This window comes from Notechis scutatus, chromosome 6, assembly GCF_049901735.1.
Source record: "Notechis scutatus isolate UNSWTSFEM ecotype Mainland chromosome 6, rNotScu1.2, whole genome shotgun sequence".
In the NCBI taxonomy this organism is placed as follows: Eukaryota; Metazoa; Chordata; class Lepidosauria; order Squamata; family Elapidae; genus Notechis; species Notechis scutatus.
The window spans coordinates 45,657,554-45,672,790 of NC_142014.1; the positions used below are offsets into that span (position 1 = coordinate 45,657,554).

The 15,237-nt window shown below is 36.1% G+C and overlaps 1 protein-coding gene across 4 annotated transcripts in view; it reads right to left on the reverse strand.

The window, feature by feature from the left end:
* Positions 1 to 14,735, reverse strand: part of EEA1 (early endosome antigen 1) — a 47,756-nt gene extending 33,021 nt beyond the window's left edge. Inside the window, exons 1-10 of one of the 4 annotated variants that reach the window (XM_087968093.1) lie at positions 14,483 to 14,640; positions 8,978 to 9,070; positions 7,994 to 8,163; positions 5,691 to 5,818; positions 5,183 to 5,237; positions 5,016 to 5,081; positions 3,943 to 3,982; positions 2,829 to 2,942; positions 2,621 to 2,742; positions 557 to 712 (exon numbers count right to left, since the gene is read on the reverse strand). In XM_087968093.1, coding sequence (XP_087824219.1) covers positions 557 to 712; positions 2,621 to 2,742; positions 2,829 to 2,942; positions 3,943 to 3,982; positions 5,016 to 5,081; positions 5,183 to 5,237; positions 5,691 to 5,818; positions 7,994 to 8,029 — 717 coding nt within the window. In that variant the 5' untranslated portion in view covers positions 8,030 to 8,163; positions 8,978 to 9,070; positions 14,483 to 14,640. Of the gene's footprint in view, positions 1 to 556; positions 713 to 2,620; positions 2,743 to 2,828; positions 2,943 to 3,942; positions 3,983 to 5,015; positions 5,082 to 5,182; positions 5,238 to 5,690; positions 5,819 to 7,993; positions 8,164 to 8,977; positions 9,071 to 14,482 lie in introns of those variants that run through there. The other 3 variants (XM_087968091.1, XM_087968090.1, XM_087968092.1) reach the window with 3 other exon arrangements.
* Between the last annotated feature and the right edge of the window lie 502 nt (positions 14,736 to 15,237).

The window sequence follows — 15,237 nt, forward strand, 5'->3', positions numbered from 1 at the left end:
GTTTGAGAAAACTAAAAATATCGAATTTTACTTAATATAATAATAAATATATTAAAATTGCAGAGGTATAAAATATCACCTTACAATTATTTTGTTATTACAGTCCTGTCTGATATAACACAAAATGCATTTTAATATGCAAAACTATTTCATGTTAATTTTGACACAATGATCTTGTTGAAGTATTATCATGGATGGCTTCAGAACTTCAAAACAAAACATAAACTGAGTAACATAAGCGAGTTCTAAGACAGATTTTTTATACGCATGATATGCCCACCTTCTAACTGGTAGAGATTTGATTAACAAATAAAAAACTGAACGAGAACTGAACTGAACTGAAACTGTCTTGAGAACATCCAAGATAATGCAAATTTATAAATATGTAACTAGAGAATTTCCAAAGGGGAAAGAGTGTGGTCTTGCAGCAAAAAGAGTTATATTGTACCACCAATAAATGACTATCAAATTTTTATCATACAGCTTTCTACTAATACAACCAGATTAAATTATAACATTATGGTTCATATTCAAATGTTTTGACTAGATTCATTACCTCTGCATTTGTATATTCTGCTCTCAAATGATTGCATTCATCTTTCAGTTTCTCAGATTCTTTCTCACATTCCAAAGTCATCTTATCCATCAATGTTTGAACTTGGACTAATTCCCTCTTTAGAACTGCAACATCTTCTACCCCAGGTCTTTGAAGCTTTAGAAAACAGCAATATGAAAATCAGTATTACAAAGTTCAGAATGAAATTATATTTTCAACATGGTTTATAAAATCACAGTGCAAAACGTGTGTATGTGTGTGTGTGTGTGTAAATATAGTTTCCATATTACATACTCTTAAAGCTACTTAATTTCATAAAAACTGTAACAGTATACTCATACTCAAATATAATTAAAATATCTCTGGTATAGTTCCAATATTTTTTCTTAGCTTTCTGCAATTTTAATAAATTTTCTTGAACTTACTTTGTTAAAATACTATGCAGCTAAATCCACTTTAACTAGTTAGAGACATTCAACATCAATATTTTCAACTGTTGATTAATTAATACCTAACAATTAATTAATCATAGGGTTAACAGACATTATGTGTTATTGTGAGGGCACAATAACTTTTGAAAACCATAAGAGTATGCATAAAGCACCTGTTGAGAAATCCTTGAAGTAGTTGCATCTTTTCCCATAATTCCATAGCTGCTACACAAACTAGTGAAAAGAAACATTGGACTTAAAAGCGTTCCCAAAAGCTATTCTATGTGCCCATGAGCACTCCAAAGCACATTATGGAATCAAAGGGTTCCTTGTCCAGCTTTGACTGGTGCACTAATGACAGTCTTACATAGAAGCAAAGGTCATAAGTAATCCAGGTGACCACCTGGATTATTGCAACACAAACTAGAGAACTGTAAAGGAACTTTACATGGACTTTCCTTTAATGACTATTCAAAAATTCCAGTTTTTGCAAAAAAACAAAAACAATAGTAGTCCACTTTACAACTGTGCTGTAAACCTAGATTGGTTACTAACAGGTTTCCCGGTTCAATTTAAAATGCTGATTTTATCTAGAAAGTCTTATGTGGGTTAAGATCTCTTGCAATTAGAATTAACCTGTCCAAAACTTACAACCAAGGAAAAGTTATAGTTAATCACTCTTGTGAAGTTAGGAGCATTGAAGACAGTAGGTTTTTGTTCCCTTACTCTACAGCAGAGCTGTCAAAATCCTGGCCCACGGGCTGGATGCATCAGGCGCTGGCCACGGCCACACCCAGTTTAGCGAAGGGGAAAAAAGTCCTGATATGTCACATGACGATGCCATGAGTTATGGAACATACACTTCTGTATGTCTGACTTGCCCCAGTGGAAGCAACTGAAGGTAGATCTCTTTTGGAGGACTTTTTAAACTTTATTTGTCAACTTAGTTAAGATGATGCTAGCTTGTGAATTTATTTTCCTCCATTTTTATCTTATATGTTGGTATGATTTTGATTGGTTTTTTTATGTACAGTCTACATTTGACTGATTTTGTATCATTAAGTTGATGTTGACTCTTAGCAATTACATATCTTATATACTGTGGACATTTTATCTTTTATTCTGGATATTTAATATATATCTGTAATCCTGCCAAGAATCTTTGATTGTAAATCACTACACAGTCCTTGTATTTAATTTCTATATTTTAAAATAGTTTCATCAGTAGGAATGCACTTTGACATTATAAAATGTGCACAAATATATAAATAGCATAATTTATAAAAATACACATATTGCAAATTAACTCTAACAAAAGAACCACAATAATTAAGAATGAGAATGGATAAATAATTGTCTAGTGACAGCAAGTTACTATTGCCATGATAGCTAGGAAAAATATGACAATGAATGAAAAACAAAGAATATTTGAAATTAAATATTTTTAGCTTGGGGAAAAAAACATATCCATTATTGTAGCATAGAAGATGATTCTTTACTTTGCGCCCGAAATAGATCACTATAAAAATAAATAACTTGTTTTTTTAAAGATCTGTAATTAAAATGATCAAGCTGTAGGAATAATCCCTTTCCAATTAGACAAGGCATGATAAAACATGACCACAAGAATTACCAGCTCTGTGTTTAAATCTTCACATACACCTTTTTGCTTCTGTAACTCTTGTGTCAAATTAGTCACTTTCTGTTCTGCAAGTTCTCGAAGGCTTGTTTCTTCATCATATTTGGCTTTAAGTTCTGTTGTAGAGAAAGACTTTTTAAAAGGCGTTCCTTCAATTTAAACAAGACGACATTACATTATGCAACAAGTATGGACAACTTACCCACAATCTCAGTGGCCAGTTGTGCTGCTTTCTGTTCAAATAAGTCTTTCATTTGTTTGATATTAAATTTTTCTACTTGACTGTCTTCTAACTGCTGTTCTAAAGATTCCAATTCTAAAATAAAAGGTACGATGACAAAGTGAAACTAAAATAATATTTTATGAAAACATAGAAAAAAGTATTTTATAAAAACAAGCATAGATAAAAGTTTCTCTTTTTTATCTAAAATGAATATGTAAAAGTTTTCCTGAAATCTGTCCTGCCTCTTTTATTGGTCACTACTTAGAGCCCATCCTAATTTTGATTGTATATGGTAAGGAAAAGGAAACAAATTAGCACAACAATCAAATGATAATAATCAAAGCCAAAATTGGTGTCCTTGATCGATTGAGTGAGGTGAAAACTTTGCTGAAATAAAACAGATTTAACTAATTTCCAGAATGACAGCAAAATGAAGATTGCACATATGGTACTTCTGAGGGGGGATTATTCCACAAAATGGGAATATATAGAAGACCTATCATCTCATCCACACCTCATGTCTCTCATGAGGTGGGGGATTCTCAAGAAGGCTTCTCTAGACAGGCTATCTGGCAAGATATTAGTTAATATATCTTTCTGTAGGGCTTTAAAGGGAATGACCAGAGCTGGGGGACCTTGGGTCAATCATTCTTTCTCAGCCATGATCAGTATCAGGCTCTGCAGCAAGCCAACTGAGAAAGAAATATATATTATGATGCACCAACTGCTTTACGAATTATTTGATCTGATAAAAATAGTGATTGTGATTCTAGCACTCAGTAAACGGGTCACTGAAACCCTTATTTTTAACAACATCAATTAAAAAACAAATAACTTCTACAACAGATAAGCAGTAAGATCAAATTTGTTCAATAAAAAGATTGTACTTTCTTCTATAAAACAGAATTACTAAATGAAAAAAGAATCTTCAACATTTTAAATTATTTAAAGACTGCATTTTAAATTGAAGTATTTACAATCGGTCAATTGATTACTTTATGGATAAACAGAGATTTAATGAGAGATATGGATCAGTAAATCACTTTTCTAGACAAATATGTCTCATGACGCTATTTTTTTAAAAGTTTGTCACCTGTAGAGGCAGCAGTTGCCAGACCATCAGGTTTGGATTCCTAAGGAAGGAAAGAAGGAAGGAAGGAAGGAGGGAGGGAGGGAAAAGAAAGAGAGAGAAAAAGAAAGAAGAAAGAAAGAAAGAAAGAAAGAAAGAAAGAAAGAAAGAAAGAAAGAAAGAAAGAAAGAAAGAAAGAAAGAAAGAAAGAAAGAAAGAAAGAAGTTATGAGTCTGCACTTTGTGTTACAAGTTTGTAACCATCTGTATAATTACAGAAGAAAATAAAAATATAAGGATCGTAAACCAAGTTTTATGACTGAGAATTCCTGTACTTGAGCACATCATCAAGAGTGATAGATTCTCTATTAACTAACATTACTGTAAGGATCCATCATCTGTTGGAAGCTATAATTCATAATGCTACTGTTTCAGACTGAATCCATTAAAATAAATGAAAACGTGTAATAAATCACATCTAGGAATACATTACAAGTGTTTTTCCCACCAAACAATTTTCATTATGACATCCCAATGGGAGCTTACATTAACAATCTGTTTTTAAAGTTAATATTTTTTTAAAATCCTCCTATCACTGTATTAGCAATTAATAGAAAGAATCAAAAAGGTACAGATTAAGGTTTTCTCTGCCCTGTTGTGTCTGGCTCTGGGGGCAGTGCTCATCTCTGTTTTTTAGCCAAGGGAACCAAGCATTGTTTCAAGACATTTCCTTGATCATATAGCCAGCATGATATATGCCAAGGCGCACAGAACGCTGTTACCTTCCCACTGAAGTGGTACCCATTTATCTACTCACATTTGCATGCTTTTGAACTGCTAGGTGGGCAGGAGCTGGGGCAAGTAACGGGAGCTCACCCCGTCACACAGCACTTAGGTCTCAAACCTGGGCTGTCAGCTTTCCAGCTGACAAGCTCAGCGTCTTCAACCACTGAGCCATCACGCCCCCTTACAAAGAAGATTAGCACAATTAGAACTAAGTCAGGCCACGTGCCTTACAAAATAGGTAATAATCTTCATTTCACAGTTGATTAAAAATGGCTTGTGGAAAGCTTGCTTCAAATATTTTAAAATAATTACTTGCTGCTTCTGCCCATGAACTTTTTCTAATTCTTTCTTCAGCTCTTCAGAATACCATCGTTCTTCCTGTAGAAAGACAATTAAAAGAACGGTATGAACTTGGGACTTCGATAACACTCTGATATGCTTTGTAAATTGAAATAAAAAGCTGAATACACTCTCCCAACCTTAAGTGAAGCTTGCAGGTCTTGAACTTCTTGCCTCAATAAAGTTATGTCATCACTGAATATAATCCATATTAAAAAGAAGGAAATATATATATATTTAAATATCTTAAAAATCACTGCAATTAAATTCATTTCTGTATAGTAATATATTTAAACATATTTTGACTAATTTTTAAAAATAAAATAAATTGTCCTCATATTAATCACCAAACAAACATTAAAACAATTGAGACATATGTAGCACAATCTTAAGCATACTCCCTGAGAGATAAATCACTATGACTATAATGAAATTATTATATAAGACTGGCCTTAGATCTATGGATTCATTCTTTCCTTTTATATTCTCATTCTTTTAATTTCTTTTCATTGAATGTATTTTTCTACTACAAAGTAATATATTTCACAATATCATCTAATATTCAGATTAACTGGTAATTAAAATGCAGTTACAATAAATTATTATTCAATATATAATAAAATGAGATAAGCCAGTATTTATGAGCACCTTCTGGGGGTCATGTTAGATTCTCCTGCATGACTTGTATCAATACCAGAATCATGAACTGCTTCATAGTGTTTAAAAAGTTCTTCAGCTGATCCATGAGATTTCATACAAAGAGGACAAATAAATCCCTGAAACATGAAGCACAAAAAATGTAACAATATTCACATTTAACTCTTTTATATATTAACAAGTAATTAGAAACTACATATCAATCTAATTTAGTGAAATGAAAATGAATGCTACCATACTAATTAGAATATATAGAAGGAATTGTGATTAAATTTTCTTTAGAGAAGCCTTAAATGCTGTTTCATTTTCTAATGTAACTACTTACAACAACAAATGCCAATATGGGGTTTGAACTACTCAGCAAAGTTACTAACAATAACAAAGAATTATAACACATTCTGTCAAAATGGGCAGTTTCTAGTGTACCATGGCCTGATCATTTAGTTAATATTACATACAAAATGGCTCTCTTAAACCAGAATTATAATTTAAATTTAGATTTTGAATTTCATTTGCAAGTCTAGCTTGAAGACAGAGTAAATAAAATAATAATCACTGTACATAATATTAAACAACAAGGATACCTTGTCATTCCCACCATCAACTGGAAGTGAATGGACAGTATACATCAACATTCAACTCAGTGACAAATATGTCACACTTAAATATTTTGGAACATAGAATAGAATAGAATTCTTTATTGGCCAAGTATGACTGGACACACACGGAATTTGTCTTGGTGCACACATTTATGTTTACATACTGTAGTGTTTGTCACTATAGTGTGTGTGTGTGTGTGTGTGTGTGTGTGTGTGTGTTATTTGTTGATATGCAAACAATAGTACAAGTAGTCCCCAGCTTGCAACTTTACTTAGTGACATTCAAAGTTACAATAGCACTGAAAAAAGTGACTTAAAAACATTTTTCACACTTATGACCATTGCAGCATCTCCATGGTCATGTGATCAAAATTCAGACCCTTGACAACTGACTCATATTTATGACGGTTGCAATGTCCCGGTGTCATGTGATCCCATTTTGCTGACAAGCAAAGTCAATGAGAAATCCAGATTCATTTAACAAGCGTGTTACTAACTTAACAACTGTGATGATTAACTTAAATGTGGCAAGAAAAGTCATAAAATGGGGCAAAACTCACTTAACAAATGTTTTGCTTAGCAACAGAAATTTGGAGCTCAATTGTGGTCATAAATTGAGGACTACCTGTATGTGAGCTTATAAGATAACATCTCGATTATAGATCCCAACCCGAACAGGATACTTAGAATAAAAATGAGCTATTACTGCATTTGTGGCATACCAGCCAAAATGTGTCAAATTGATCAGTATCATCTTTACCATTATCAGAAGACGCTGCAGGTAAAACATGTACAATAAAGGCTAGTAACCTAGCATACACATTTCTATCTTATTAACAACCATTATATAAAAGCCTTTCCCAAAGCTATGAATGGTTAGCAGATGTCAATATCTATTAATATTTGGTATTACTTGGCATGCAGAGGATTGCAACTTATGTAAAAGAATGTAAAAGAAATAAATAGCAAAAATTATGCATTAATGAATGAGTAACTGTGATGTACTAAAAAAAAGATGTACTAAATCTATGCCTTGTTTCAAACCAGCACGACTCTAGGCTGTTTTCAGTATATAAAATAAAACAAAATAAAAATCATAATAAAATTAATATAGTCTCGGCTCAAAGCACAGCAGATTTAATTGTGGCTGAAAAGAATGTAGATAAATGGTGTAACGATACTAGGAGATAATAGAATGGCAGGCAAAAAACATTCACAAAAATCACAATGTATCAAGATATGAAAATAAAAATGGAAAGATTATGGCATAAACCAGCCGTAATGGCTCCCAGTGCTTAACAGTAAACTGGATATCATACCAAAAATCTTGCACAGCATTTAGAATGGTGAATTTTTAATCTGTCATTAACAAATGGGCGTGCTGATTAGATCCACACAAAAACTATGCTGATTCATTATATTACCCTAGGTTCTTAGGAAAAACTCCTCTCCATTCACTAAAGATAATTTTGTATTATTTAATTTTGAAGATTTGTACTTTCAATAGAATTCAAAACAATTTAAAATCCTCAGTATATAAAGGCAACTAATATAAACTATAACATTTATATTCATTAATTATACTTCATTTTAATGCTGAAAGAAAATGTTTCCATTATAATTAAATTATTTAAAATATGTTTCTGAATATTTTTATAATTATTTGTATCTATATTATTTATAAGGTAAACTTACAATCTTATAAACTTTATAAGATTGTAAAGTATACATTGAACTTCAAAACAACTTCTAACAGCTTGACAATGCAACTGATAGTTCCAGGTTGCTTCTCTCCTTGATTGATTTCCATCTATTGCTTCTAATCCTGCCTTCAGGTTCTTGGAAGAACAGATTGACCCCGTTTTCTTTGTGAAAAAAAACAAAATATAATGTTTATGAAACAAAATACAATGGAAAACTGTTCCTTTCTATGGACAATAAAGTCTGGAATCAACTTAGAGTAAATAATAAGTAAAATAAATTGGTAATATAAAAATGCAGTCTACTAGTGAAATGGCTATGCACGCAAACACAAACATACCATCAGAGATACCATCAGAAATAGTTTCTGAAGAAGCTGAGTGTTTCAAAAGCCACGGCTACACTAATACTTCAAGGTAAGATGTTTCTCAGGTGACTGCCTTTCTAAAGCAGGTTAATAGTTAAAATATTATTTTTTCACTACTGATATAAGCAGATAGGGAAAGCAGACATGTTTTTGGCAACATCGTTATCAATGGTCAGATTATTTATTTTAAAGACCAATTATTTTCTTCTAGAATATCATCCCATGTATCATAATGGTTATCTCTATTTTTTGCTATATATGCCATTAACCTTGGCAATCATGCTCAGATGTTCGTTTTAATTTTATTTACTCTAGCCAATCTATATAGTTTCCAGACATTTTATATTAATTCAGATCAGAAGACACATATATTTGATTCTGAAAATATATACAAAATTTTCTGATAACTGATATGTATAAAAAGGTATTTCATTTTGGTTTCTTCTACTTCTGGCTCTCAGGCTTAATCTGCCAAAAACTAATTACAAAGTAAATGTCAAATCCAGGATTAAATGCCATACAAATCAATATTTATGCAATATTGTAAGATTATAAAACCACTTGAATTACATTCTGAAATAATAAATTCATACATTCTTGCAATATAGTACCTCTGAAGTACTCTCACTGTTGATATCCACTGCATTTCCAGGGGCTGCAGATGAATCAGAGTCAGAGCTCTGAGATCCAACCCTGCCTGGAGTCTGAAAAAAAAAAAATATAATATATTATCACTGTCAAATTGCCTTGCTACTGGCAGCAGTAATTTTATTCCCATGGATTCTTCTATGACTAGAATTATTCACAGGTGTGGGAAGTAGCAGTGTAATGACAGATACTTTTTATAAAAGAAGCCAAATAAAATAACGTTCTTGATGCAGAGCTGCTAAAATTTTATTTAAAGAAGGCATACAACAAAAATGTCCACTACCAATAACTGCTTCTGTTCACATATTTTTTCCCTACAGGATAATTCTATATGACTGTGATGTGAATGTACAGATTTACCATACAGTGTGAATCATAGGTTTAAGACAACAACTTTAACTACTTGCTTATCTAAATACTCCAATTTGCATTTTTAAAGACATATACTGAAAACTGAACTTTTTTTAAAAAAAATCAACCTTCAGATCTTCCACCTATCCGCTCAATTTATGATACATTGTCAGATACAATATAGTCTATATTTTAGCAATCAATTAACAGAAAATAAAGTTGATCTACAAACTTTCCAATTACTGTATGAACTTCCATTGATATAAACAAACATCCACAACTCCCAACTAGGTCCCAGAAATTGGGTGAGAAAGTAGAAAAGGGTTAGTTTACTGTGCACTATATATGTATGGGATCTTCCCCTGCCTTCTGTTCACATACTCTTCACTGATCTGCACATATACCACTCACTGTCACTTATGTAACCTAAAAATTCTACTACTCATATTTTTACGCTTGTTTGGTCTTATAAACAAACTGGACTTATGAACAGACTTTCAGAGTGTAACCTGTCTGTAAGTAGAGGAATATCTGTAAGGTAAAATGTATATCTGACTCTTCAAAAAGTTTTATTTTAATGAATAAAAAAAACAACTACAAAGATTCCATGGAAGAAGAAATAATGGAAAAAGTCCTAAATGGGTGGGTTTTAAAAGAAAAAACTAAAAGTATAATTATAAAGAAGTCTAATGAGAAAATGGAGGATGGCAGAAATGGCCAATATGGCTGTATAAAAAGTCCTCTGAAGATGTGAAGACCAAGCTTCCTTCAACAAGAATATATTTCACCATGTAAATATGAAGAAAAGGAGGAAAGGTCAGGACTGAAGCTTGAGAGTCATAGAAATATGTCAAGGAATACATATTTAGTTTCAAAAGATTTACAGGCTCAAATGAATTTACTGATGGTTTGAACTTTTATGTATTATCTTCAAGAAATCCTGGAGAATAGCTGATATGCCAGATGACTTAATAAAAGGAAATATTTCCCCTAACTTCAAAAGGGGGGGAAGGGAGGGTTCAAGAAATCACAAATCTGTCAAAACACTGTCTGGGAAATTTCAGTAATCACTAAAAATCAGCACAGATTTCTCAAGAACAATTTCTGTTGAGACTGCTATGAGGAATCATCTCTTGTAGGTTCTGCCCATCTTGTACATACTGTTCATATACTTTCAGTCCCATTGATTAAACAATATCTGTTCTGACCTAGGCTTCCCCAACAGCACGAAGCCGACTCCTCGTCCCGATAAACCCCTTATATTTCGTTTACAGTGAATTCCTGCCCAGCAAAGTCCCAGCCAACAGTCTTTCAAGAATTTCACAATTGCAGACCTTTGTCAGACCTGGAAAGGTTCCAGGTTGATATCTTTCAGAGGCGTCACTGTAGCAGACAATACTAGGCAAGAATGCAGGAACAGATCTTCAAATGAACTAATTGTCTCCTGCAAACCCCACTCCCCTTTCAATCCTCTTTTATTCCCTATGGGAGAGGCCATTCACCGTCAACCTGTGTCTTTAATCCCAAGTCGACCCTTGTTCCTTAGCTGTTCCCTTCTTCTGGCAGCTCTGCACATGCGAACACTGGGAACAAGCTCCAGCTGTCCTTCTGCCTCACTGATGTCCAACTCCGAAGGCAGCTGATAACTGTCAGACAACCCTGGCCCCATCTCTGCCTCTGACACAGAGCACTCATCAGAGACTTTCCCAGACTCCAGGACTGGCCCATGTTCCTTCCCAACCTCGTCACTGTCCGAATCTGCTGCCAGCTCTGCTGGCCGCTGGTGGGCCACAACAATATCAACTGACTGGGCCCAACAAGTAGGCCCTCTCTATCACCCTATTTGCCCTAGGGAATAATCTCTCAAAGCTTCTAATCTGACTTTATTTAAAAAAGAACACTTAAAACCACTTTTCCCCCATGACAAGGAATAGGGTGGATCACATCCAGATTGGGGAAATGTTTTGTGTAACAGAATGTGTTGCTTTGAACCTCTGTATGGTCTCTTTATTTTCTGTTGTTTTTTATTCTTCTAATCCGCTTTTAAATACTGTATGGCACCCAGACTTGCCATGGAGTAAGATAGTTCCATAAATTACTTGGTAATTAAATGAATAAGCAGGCCTTGTCAGAATAACTTCATCCCATTTTTAATAAGTTCATTTTATTAATATTTATGGAAATGCTATATCTTTATTGCCAACTGATTAGTAGCATTTATGTGTATTTACTACTCCATAGTCTTTTCAGCATTCTCTCAATTTCAGCACATTGCTCCCAACAATCTGGGTCCTCCTTTTACCAACCTTGGGAGGATAAAGGCTGAGTCAACCTTGAGCAGGTCAGGATTGAACTCCTGACTGTGGGCAGAGTTAGCCTGCAATTCTGCATTCTAACCATTGCGCCACCACGGCTCATTAGTCACAAAGTGCCTGCAAAAGTGGGAAATCCAATTTTAGATAGCAATTAAAATACATTCTGAATTACAAAAAATAATTTTGTTACTTTGTTGGCTCTATCCTGTTTTTACACTATCAGAAGAGAAACAATCCTTTCTTATATTCAATATTCAGACAGAGTATGAATATACAATGGGACCTTATACTGAGTCTTGGATGTCTGTGAAGGTAAGTATTATTTCCTAATAACAATTCTTCAAGGTCATTAGTACAGAACTTTTCTAGCTCTACTATCAAAGATTCTTTAACTGAAAATACCAATATGAAAGAAATTGCCATTGGGACTTTTATCTTTATAACAGGCAGCCAGGAAATGTACATTAAAATATCTAGGCAAGTACACATTGCATTAAATTTTATGCTACTGTAGAAACTTTTTTATGCTATAGGTAATCTTTGGATAAAGATGGGAACAGGAATTCTGCAGCTAAGCACAATACCCTGTGATCTCATTGACTTATGATGGCAGTTTCAGTTGCAGTCATTAAGCGAATTGTCACAACCATTAGACATGACATCATGTAAGCACTATTTGTGATCTTCTGCCAGTTTCCCATTGACTCTGCTTGTCAGAAGCTGACAGCAAAGGTTGCATATGGTATCACATGACCATGGGATACAGCAACTATCATAATTGCAGGCTGATTGCCAAATGCCTGAATCATGGTCACATTACTACAAGAACTCTGTAGGTTGCAACTTTAAGGACTGTCCATTAGTATCCTCATTCAGCACCATCATGGTCACAGAAAAGTGATATGGTAGTGAGGACTACCTATATTGTATTAGTTATTTTATTAGTACCGTAGGTTACCAGACTTATTAAGAAAGTGAGGAAATTCACCAGTTACCATATATGGATTAGTATATATATCAAATGAAACAGTTATTGAGATGTGAAAAACTAAGATAAATATAGGCACCAAAAACAGTTACAATACAGGTGCAAATATGATTCACCAGGAAGGTATCTGACAACATAGAAATACAATATTTAATCTTCTGCTTGGATTTATGAAACTACAGATGACCAAACAGTGAAATTATAAGATCTTACACACACACAAACATGCACACACTTCTGTGGCATTTCTTGCCTCTCGGTGTTTATCAGTGGTGGTAAGACAGTAGATGACAAGATAATAAGACACAAAGTGCACATAATGCGAGTTAAAGAATCCTAGTACAAGTTCATATTCTGGAAATACCTAGAATATGAATCATGCCATCTGCATTGGCAGTTCTCAAAAAGGGAGGAGCATTAATAGCTACACAACAAAAGTAACTTCTTTCTCACTTGATTCTAGAAGAATCTTCATAGGGATCCATAAACAGAGAAAGTTAAAAGGAGAAGGGTGTAACCGACAAAACTTGCATTATGACTTAGCAAGCAAATTATGTACTTATGCACTTGCATCAGACATTGGAAGTCATGTAAATTAGGGTTTGTGTTGTTAAGTTACAATTTGCACTCCATCCACATGGCTTTCTGAGGATGGCTATAAATGTTCTTTATTAAACAGAGGGCATTCTTATAGAATTTCAAAAACTGATATTCTTATGGCAAGGAAGTCTTTCAGCTGTATAACATTTTAAGGGACAAGGCAGTGCATGATGAGTATCCACAACACCTGAGTTCTATCTTCCCAGAAGTCCAGCTATAACAATACAGCCCCTAGCATTGTTTACATGTACAATCTCATAAATTCTATCCACTCCATCTTCCATTCTGTATGAAAATTTGCAACATGCCTTATCTTTATATTTTTTCTCTTTTCGCCTTCCCAGATGCATAGTTCAATAAAGCAGCAAAATGAATTTAAACAAAATCCATCTATTGTTAAAAGTACAGGAATTCTGTTTTGCTATCAATGTCAATGTGCATCTGAACACGACCAACTCAGGAAAGACGTGCAATATCAGTAGTTATGTGAACCAGATGTCCAACAGCGCCTACAATTGTACAGATCTCTGATCCGCTGCTGTGTTGAATGTCTGTCTGTCTTATCTGTCTAATTTATACAGCCACCAGTCTCATCAAACAAGTGACTCTAGAAATGCAAAACGGCCAACACCCTCAACAGAAACAGCCCAAGTCTGCCAGGCCTTGGAGCAACATTCACAGCACCGAGGCCAGAGGCCCCCTCGGAGTCCGCATCCTCGACAGACGAAAAAGTCTGTCCGTTCCAATCTTCGTTTCCGTCTCCCCGTTTTCCCCTATCCAAGATGGAGTCCCACAACTTCGCCCGCCCGCCCGCCAGCTTATGGACGACCCCCCACGAGAAGCCTAATGTCGCCCGCCCTCCATCCGCAACTCCACGCCTCTCCTTCGACTCCAGACTAGCCTTCCCGTCCCCGAGAGAGACCCTATTGCTCCCAAGCTTCTCTGCCATCCTCGGCCACGAAGAGTCAGGGGGAAAAGGGCCTAACGGAGAAGGCGCCCAGGGCCAGAAAGCAGGGTAGTCGGAAGAGCAGCACTACTACTGCTCCTCCTGCTGCTCCTGCTGCTGACTGAGAAGAGAGGGAGAGGCCAGCCCCAGAGGCCTGAGGGAAGTCAGGCGGGCAGCTGGGTGTCAAAGCGCCCCATTCGGGAGCTGGGCCGGCTTCAGGAAGAGCCGCGGCGCCCCCAGGCAACCAACCCAGGCGCTGCCCCCTTACCCTCTGTAAAATCCTCCTCAGCATCGCGGCAGAGGTCACGTCCCTCCAGGGAGCGACGACTCCAGCCTCACCGCGGCCTCCTCAGAGCCATCTCCAAATCACGGGCTGCCCCCGCCCTCTCTCCCGCTCCGGCCCGACAAGCAAGGAAAGGCGCCGCCAGGAGTAGGGCGGGGAGAGAGAGGGAGGGGGAAGAAGAGCGTCCGAAGCCGCGAAAGGGAGGCGGCAGTTCTCTTTTCCTCCGCTTTGGGCTGGCGGAGGTGGGGCTTCGCGCTGTCTGGCGGAGAGGAGGAGCTGTCGTTGGACAGCGTTTGAATCTGGTCCGAGGAGCGAGGAGGGTGAAGGCGGGCGGGTGGGAGAGCGGAGGACGGTGGCTGTCTCAGTCGCCCTCGCCTTCCGCCCTCTCCCCTTCTGCAAGACGAGGCGGCAGCGCCTCATCTCAGCTTCCCATCGCTTGTCCGCTCCAGAGTTTCCCCAAGTGACTCTGGCCACGTGTTCAAATGCATCTTTCCAGGCATCACTGCCGCCCCATTCACACAGGCTGTACTTGACGTTTAGCTCTTCTGGGTCTTTTGAGAACGGATTCTAAAAATACGGCACTCTAAAGGAAACCATTCAGCTGTCCTCGTGATTTTCCAAGCTCGCACACTGATATGGGTGCTGAAATAACCCTGTCGAAATCAAGCTGAACATTTTGTGTTCACCATCTCCCACCACCCCAGAATCAGCCTCATTCTTAACTCCAAAATACAAGGGGT